The 9,298-nt window shown below is 36.4% G+C and overlaps 1 protein-coding gene across 1 annotated transcript; it reads left to right on the top strand.

Moving 5' to 3' along the window:
- Positions 1-617: 617 nt before the first annotated feature.
- On the top strand, positions 618-8,993 carry LOC126755989 (transcription factor Sp2). The gene is made up of 3 exons (XM_050468760.1): positions 618-803; positions 7,059-7,937; positions 8,101-8,993. Exons 1-3 carry the CDS (start codon positions 791-793, stop codon positions 8,337-8,339), a joined length of 1,131 nt encoding a protein of 376 aa, XP_050324717.1. The 5' UTR covers positions 618-790; the 3' UTR covers positions 8,340-8,993.
- The last annotated feature ends 305 nt before the right edge of the window (positions 8,994-9,298 follow it).

The raw sequence follows: 9,298 nt of genomic DNA, 5'->3' as shown, positions 1-9,298 counted from the left end.
ACCATCTTTTTAAACTATTAATGTTGAACAATGAACCCTTGACAAAATTAAAATTAGGCGTTGTGTTGTTTCCTAACTCATCTACGACCCGAATTGTTTTTAAAACTTTTTCTGCCTCATCTAAAAACTGGTTTTGCGCTGGGGAACCTATAAAAACTTTTTTTAGTGGGTATAATGGCCTTAGTGAAACTGCTATTAAAGATATCGAATAATTTATTAAAAAAAGAAACGAAATCCGCGGTATTAATAAAGCTCATACTATTTGAGCTTAAGACTCCTGAGTTGTAAAGAGAAAGCATACCTGAAGCGACCGTATAACTCAACTTAGAATCCAATTTTCAACATAGTCACATAAATATGCTTATCACTTTTTTCACTATTTGACGTTTTTTTTAATTACTCACCGCTCGAGATCCGTTCCACTGTTTATTTGTCGGGATTTTAATCTGGTCATCCCTCTTTCCCTAAATGTCAAAATGTCAGCTGTTCGAGTTCTGGAGGTTTTGACGTTTAGCAATTGTTCTCTCACTTCCAATGAGCGATGAGTTGGACATCTAAAGGACAACAAAGGCTTTTCTCAATTTGAGCGCAAGCTTATAACGGAAGTGTCGCCAAATTGCTGGAACAACTGGAATATTTTGTTCAATTCGCTTCGCTGTATTCGTGATTTAGTTTATAGTCCGCTTATTTAAGAAAAAGTCCAAGCATATCGTATTCATTTAAGAAATCTCTAAAGCAAAAGTATAACTAGTACAAGTTGTTAGAACAAGAATCTGTTTCTAATACTGGGATGCACCCTTCAGGTAAAAACCTTTAAATCACATCCGCGAAGTAGGTTGGCATTTGAAAATTGCATCTCGGGATTTTCCAACATTAAATGCGCCTGCGAATACTAAATTCTGTATTGTCTACGTACATATTCCAAAGAAAATAAGAAGATACCTCTTACATCGCCTACATGGCTTGCGTAATTAGCGGATTTCTTTGTTAAAGTCTACTCTGCAAGGCGTTCCGAAAATATTTTGGAAGACGGATTTGCGCTATTGTTAAATGTGCGGCTGCTATAAGAGAAAGTAACACTTTACGTTGCAAATACCCACAGATTATCAGCAATTAGTATTCTATCCATTATAGCCTTTATTGGTTGTCCAAGTTGGCCTAAGCTATTATAGCGCAAATTTGTATAAATGGAAGGGGTTACAATTTACCAATGGAAGATTATTTTGATATTGGTTTACTCGTAAGAATACTTAAGCATTTGGAAAATTCATGTTTTGAATAGATTTTGGGAATGTATATAGAACGCATTTCGAAAAATGAACGTATAAGGGAGAAAATTGGCTTCAAATTAATTACAAAATGTATGTATGTTTTTATGTTCGCTCAGAATGAATGGCTTATGGCTGAAGAATCAAAAAACTTTGCGATAAATATGAACTAAGGTAAAAAATAACCGGTGGGTATAACACCAGTTCAATTGGTACAGTACTTTAGTGTGGTGTCTTGCTCAACTGGACAACTTTCATGCTTACACATGTAATTTTTTTACAAGAGAGCAGGACTCAAATATGATGAGTAGAAAAGTGACGAGTTGGATATTTTGAATTCAAAAATTTCATAAGATAACCAACTAAAAAATATAATCGTTATAACCAATCCGAATAGATTATACGTAGAAATCGCATTTATAACCCTTAGAATATTATCGCACTATACGGCAAAATGGACTCTTTGTTGAGTATTTGGCCAAAAAATTTTTTTGATAAATTAAGCCACAAGTAATAAAGGAATTTCTCCGCTCTTTGAAGTAAGCCTCCAAAGTGGAAATTTTAGACCCTCGAATTTCGAAATTGTGTTTATAGAAAACAAAAACAGAGTTAAAATTCTGTGATTCGAAAAAAAATGTATTTCAAAAACTCTTTACCGAATATGACATTTTATGCAAACGTTCTGCAGTTTTTGGTAGGATTGCTGCATTTGCTATTTTTGTTTACACTGGACATTTTTCGCTATCTTTCTATAGAAAGTTCCCTGTAAAAATAGTATAACTTCGATAATCATAACACTATTAAGGCCAATTCCCCCTAGGAATCGACAATCATTTTCTTGCTAAAATTACTGGTATCCAAAGATCATTTAAAACCATGGTAATAAAAATATATATGTATGTAAAGTATCACCTCAGAAAACTGCACTCCTAATGCCGAAAACTTCAAGAACAACTTCCGAAATGATCAGAGTAACACAGATGAAAGCGAAAAAATCTGTAAGACTGGCTAAAGTTCTGGATGATTCTTATTTGGTATTCGCATTTCGAGAAGAGGCGAAAGGTAAAGGAAATATATTCTGAATTATCATAAAAGTCTGGTAAGACGAAAATAAAACGAAAAGTTTATGAACAAATCTAAAAAAAATGCTTCACAAGCGTCTTTTGCACAAAATTTCGTTCTACCTGCCACTTAAATTTTTTTTGTTTATTTGTTAAAGAGCCGAAATCTTTTTCAATTTACTATGTTTTAATACTTTAACAGTTATTTATCAATGTTAAAAACGCAAGGTCACAACATTTAGTTGGCGATTACTTGAAAAGAGAGAATATAATAATCTTTTCAATTCCTAGAAACCGCCAAAAATAAACGAGAATTAACTCGTTAATGGTAGATAAGGCATGCAAGAAAAGATTATCGAAGAAAATCGCTGAAAAGATATCACCCCAACTATGTGACTACCTGCCAACTTGTTCTGACGTAATATTGTTGTTGTAGCTTCTACTGCTGGACTGGCGTCAGTATTATTTACACAGATGAAAAGGATAATATCTTGCGACTTAAGGAATAAATATATGCGCAAGAAAACACAATCTTATGTAAATGTATAACTGTTTATTTAAAAATCCCAAGCGTTATGACATCAGAGACCGTGAAAAAACTATGCAGTTTTTGGCTCATAGCAGATTCAAATGATGCCAAAATTAAATTTACACATACTTTTATCTTACAAATGAGATAAAATGGATGTAATTTTTAAAATAATTTTGATATTTGATCTAAAAGAATAATATAATAATATTTTCCGTACAGTTAATGGTCTGTATGAATCGATTGCCAACCTATATAGTATCCTCTTGTTTTCTAGAAAATTTCCGGGAATTCAAAGCTTCCAAACAAATGGTTGCTTAGTTTTATGATTAAACCTGATAAAAACTTAAGAAAACTTGATGATAGACATAAGCTGATTTAATGGAAATTATAAAACTTGCAAAGCCATAGGAAAAATTTTTGGATGTCAACAGAGCTTTATATTATGGACCACTGTCCATTTTTTATACCGATTTCCATTCACCTCCTTCATAACATGTTTATTCTAAAATTTAATATTACTGCTTCCAATCCAATCCAATCCTATGTCACACATTTTCACACTAAGCGATGGTGTACTTGATAAAAACGTCAACGTCAACTTTTGTTGATAAGGTTAAGTTAATCTGGTAAGCTAATGAGCCACATATAGACCATTTGGGAGTACAGTTACTAGGTCCATGAGGAGTAGTCATCCTTTTGGATGCCTGCGCTTGACGCGAACAGACTCTGTGGCCTCACTAACGATACCTCCTCATACTGGTACCGTGGTGAGGCCATATGCTTACAACGTATTCTTGTCAATGCGGGACAAGTGCACAAGAGATGCTCTAAATATTTCCGACAGTCTTCTTGATCTGTCAGCCATATTCTGCGGGCATATGTCGCCACCAAACAGCTAGTATTCCGATCATTAATGACAAAGATTGGGCCGTTTTTGAGATATTTATATAAAACTAATTAGAGTGGAAGTGTCCCTCTCCGAGGTATCTCCCTGTCTGTATATACGCTAATTAAACCTTCAGTTCTTAAAATATTTGAAATTTTGTACAAGTTCCTTTTTCCTCAACAAGCTGCTCTTTGTCGGAACCGGCGATATCGGACCACTATAGCATATAGCTGTCATACAAACTGAACCATCAGAATCATGTGCTTGCATGGTAAACTTTTTTTTTGATAAGATATATTGACGAATATATCTCGGATTATTGCACAAGGCAATAGTGCAAAGTCCGGATTCAGATGGGATAACTATAGCATATAGCTGCCTTACAAACTGAACCATCGGAATCGAGTTCTTGTATTATAGCTTCGGTGCAAACAAAGTTAATAGCGTTTCTTTTTCTTTTTACTACTGAACCCCATAATGCTAATCAAGTATTATCACTTTCATTAAGATATATATCTTGAACTGAAGCGGTTAAATGCCATATCTGCAGTGATAAACATAACATTTGACATAAAGTCAAAAGCAATGTGGAATATTTAGTTTTAAATAATAAGGAAGGGCTAGATCGGTTGCAACAAAACAATTTATACTCTTGCAATATATTTTAATTAAAAGTAGAAAGTATTACATTCACTATTTGCAATCACTGGCAAGAAGAAACACTGTTATCAAAGAAATTATTCCTGAATTCCATTGAGATTTCTTACATATTGACCGATGGAAGTTAACCGAAAGTTCGAAAAAACTTATATTGGGTATAAGGGTGCTAAGGAAAGCAGAAGCGCATGCTGTCATCACGTAAATATTATTCTTGAATTTCAATGGTAGAAATCACAGATTGACCGATATGGACGGTAAAAAATCAACCAAATGCACTGTGTCCAGATATTTGGTGTCTGGGTCCTTGAAAAGTTATAGCCTGATTTCGAAAATTTTGGACATACTAATTAAATACTTTAAGGGCACTACTTGTGCGAAGTTTTATCCCGATATACATATGTATTCAGTGGTATTTGGTTTCTATACTGGAAGTGAAAGAATAAGGTGGAATGTGGAAGTGTGTGTGGTTTCTGTCCCATTTTGTATGTATTATAGGAATGTTTGAATAACCTAAACTACCGAATTCGGTTGAAATTTTTAAAATAATTCCTGATATATGTGTATGATTTCACCTAAAGATAGGCAGTATCAGGCCCATTGTACAATTGCTTCTACAAAGCTCTTCCCTCCATCTTGGTAGTGAAATTTAATGCTTCTGGCGGGTTTTTCGCACTTTTAGTAGATTTCAAAAAACCGCGATATTATATGAAAAGTTGACGTGCCTATAGTTTGATTTTACCCATTTTCACAGTGTATGAAGAACTGCTAAAAAGACTAAAAGAATTACAGGTCTAGAGATCATCACATTCAATATTTTTATCATTATCGTTTAGAGAAGTATATTGACGAAATTTCAATTATATATCTTCATTGATGCTTGCTTTATTGCGAAGGGCAGAAATTTTATGTGTTTTCAAACTATAATATAAGGAAATTGGGATAGTCAGGAGAATATTGTTCTAATCGGATAGTTGTTGCTTACACCAATAGTGATATACATAATTATTGTACATTAAACTTATTAGACAGTGGAGCTACGTCCTAAATACAATATTATTTACAGTTTTTACAATTGTGGACTTGATTATGCTTTCTTTAAACTCAAAAAATGAAAGTTTTTAGCTTAAACAGGAAATTGAACGGAAAACTCAGGCCTCAGCAATAAGCATGATTGGATTTAATGTTGATGATTATGTGAATAACGCAAAATGGAATCCACTGAACCGTTCCCCAGCATTTTAGCGCGGCACCATAAGTTGCGACATGCCCGCAAAATCAGAGGGCGCGCTTAATATGCACATCCCACTCCAGAAATGTAACGCTTTACTTGCATACATACAGCAACAACTGCTACAACAAATGGCAGAAACATGCTTAAAATGTGAAATCGGTATCGCAAGCAGCAACAATAACAAAAGCAAAACTTCAAAGCACTCAACAAAACCGTTACAAGGGGAGAGTTCATGAGGCGCGCGATATGCTGTTGCGGTGGCTGTAGCCGTGTGCATGGGGTGGGGGTAGGTTGGAACGGAGGCTGATAACTTTCTTACAAAAATTGCGCATCCAGTGGAGGGTTTGTCGGTGGGAAAGCGTAAAATTCATAATCGAAAAAGTCACAAAAAAGAACGTTACTTAAAATGCGGCTGCAAAGCGACGCGTTGACTTTTCGATGCTTGCAGGCAAATATAATTACGACGATATAGCAACACACAAATGTATACAGTAACAACAATGTGAAAATTATAAAGCAGATACATATACGTATGTATGTATATGTATGTATAAGCGTAGAGCAAAGTAATAAATTTTATTTCGCAAAGCGTGAAAGCAACTCCAAGTCGAAGCAGCTAAAAGCAGGAAGGAGCGCAGCAGCCATTGCTGAAAAAATCATCCCCGACATTCGGCAATTATTATTGGTGTGTCCTTGTGTGGCAGTGTGCGTGCATGCTTGTCTGCGAATTGACAGAGGGCATGCAGCCAACGACCAGTTAAACAGACAGACAGGCAAACAGGCAGCCATGCGGTCCTTGCAACTCCTGCCACTCACACCGATCGAAGGCAAGTCAAGGCAAGTTATAGGCAAACGACAAAACCACAGGGTTTTGCTCTTGTTCATGAATGAATTCAATGGAGATGCGCGTTTAAGGGAGGAGTATAAAAGTGCTGCGTTTGTGTGTGTGTGTGTGTGCGTTTTTCGCTTTGTGTTTGTATTCTTGCACAAGTAGTTGTGAGTATCTGTGTGTTGAAAGGAGCATAAGGTAGATAAAAAGAGAAACAAAATTGTACATTTCGTAGATCCTTCGCAGCGTCAGTACATAAATGTTGCGGCTGTGGCTGCAAAACAGTCAGTTTTTGTATAGTCTTCATAGTGTACGCACTTATCCGCCGCGCCGCCACAGGCTATTTCGCAAGCATTTTAATTGTTTTTTTTTTGGTGTAATTTTCTTCCTTTACGCTGCGCGTTTCGTGAATATGTCAATTACGAACCTTTAGTTTAACAAAAATCAATTTTCAAAAAGTGAGACTAAATAGAAATTGTGTGCAAATTTAAATCGAAAGAAATATGTCTTCACTTAAAATTCCATACCCACCACATACTTATTCTCGTCTTTTCCGTCCCTGGGATACGACTCAACTTACAACACCACCAGCACCAGCAGCCGTACAAGAAGCTGATCAAGCTCCAGCTCATCCTCAAGATGAACGCGTTGTCGTCATTGGCGAGGAGGCGAACAACCCTTCTGAACCTGAAAATCTGTCCGTTAGTGGTAAGAGCACACCAATTTCAACTGCAACGCCTGAAGCCAACATTAAGGTGGAATTTCTGAAAGTCGAAGATGTCACCACAGATGTGGATCAATCTGATTCGGACGATGAGGAGCTCGAAGTGGCTGATGATGATGACATGCATACAAGCCGAACATCTGAATGCGCTTCCAGTCAAAGTAATTTCAGTCACCTCAGCGAAGACAACGAATCCTTGGAGCATGTGCAACGCACGGCCGAAGGAAATGTTTTTATGAGCGAATCCAGTCAATTCCCAAACATAGCCACCCATCCACCTACTGATCATGTCTATGGTATGCAACTTCCTCGTCGCCATACTATGCCTTCGCTACATTTTCCCGGTACCAGACACAAATTTGATGTGCACCATCAAAATCCATTGCACTTGTTGCCACACAGTGTTATGCCAACGATTGTACCGACTCCCGCCACCATGTGGAGTGCAGCGCCCCCTTTTAGTGGTTCCAACCATCTCACCTCTGCGCTATCATCAACCAATATACCCACGAGTACTAGTGCCGCGGTAGCGATTGCTGCCGCTGCAACAGCCCCCGGCTACGCGGGTATGGACCCATACGGGCTCGGCCTAGTGGAGCAGGAATATGTACGCATTATGGCCGAAGAGGCGCATCTCAAAGCCATCAATGCGAGAAAACAACGTCCAAAAAAATTTAAGTGTCCACACTGTGATGTGGCTTTCTCCAATAATGGACAATTGAAGGGGCATATACGTATACATACCGGTAAGTTTAGCATGAAGTAAATTAAACTAGATCAAAATATGTTTTTTTTAACATAAAAAATAGTTAAGAAATTGATTGTAAAAGCTTGTAGATATTTATAAATATTATAAATCGCACTGAAAATATATATCTAACCTATATACCTTTATTTTCGATTTTTTAGGAGAGCGTCCCTTCAAATGTGATGTAGAATCTTGCGGTAAAACATTTACGCGCAATGAAGAGCTAACACGCCACAAGCGAATACATACCGGACTGCGACCTTATCCGTGTTCCGCTTGCGGTAAGAAATTCGGACGTCGCGACCATCTGAAGAAACACATGAAGACTCATATGCCGCAGGAACGTCAAATGGGTTCTGCCATCTTTGTGCCTATGTTTCCTTACCTCTATGGATACTAAACGATCTCATTAATCAAACGCGTGTTTTTCCGAATGTCCAAATACTCTAAACAAAATGTGAAAATTAATATACTGTATCCTTCCTTACTCACCTACTCCTACGCGGCTATCGCGCTTCCTCCCTAATACCCACATACACAAAACAGAACATGACATCCAATATACCTTTCCTTTATGGGTCCTCAGTGAATTCGTCACTGAATCGCGCATTTTCCGAATACTCAAAACAAAATCTGTAATCCAGTACAACCTACCTCTACTAAGAGACCTCGTACCGATTACTTAACAATTGCAATTACTCTATAGCTATTTGCAATCATCTACTCCGTATTGTACCTGAACTCTGGATGCAATCTTAGATAGAAATACATCACATATACAAAACTTCATATAAATACCAAAGAATATAGTAGCGAGAGCAGTCTGGACAATTTTGTAAATAATAGATGGCAAATTAGGTTTTTTCACGCCAAGTTAATACGGTGAGCTGCAAGTTCCAGACTGCACTCTTTTCGTCCTTCTCACGTCAAGTGAGTTGGATGATGCGCACTTGGTATACAATATGTACATACATACATATATGTATATCGTCACCTAAAATGCAAAATAACGTAACATAACTTTTCATTAGTTGAAAGGCGAAGGAAAAACGATGTAATAGATATCACTAACATTGAAAAAAAAATTGAGTTTTCGTTATAAAATGGTTACATATTGGTTATTATATTTTGACCAGTTTTTTTGATAATACGTTATTTTGAATTTAGGTGACGATATACAACATATATACATACATACATATTTTTTTGACTTTAAAAGGACCTAACTAGAAAACTCAATATTTACAAAAGTCGAAAATTTGTATATATATTTTATATGTATATGTATATAATATTTGTTTTATATATATTTACACTTAACGTTGTCAGTGTCAATGGCATAAACAAAGCACAGGTTTC

This window comes from Bactrocera neohumeralis, chromosome 2, assembly GCF_024586455.1.
Source record: "Bactrocera neohumeralis isolate Rockhampton chromosome 2, APGP_CSIRO_Bneo_wtdbg2-racon-allhic-juicebox.fasta_v2, whole genome shotgun sequence".
NCBI lineage: Eukaryota > Metazoa > Arthropoda > Insecta > Diptera > Tephritidae > Bactrocera > Bactrocera neohumeralis.
This window is presented reverse-complemented; position numbering and strand designations above follow the sequence as displayed.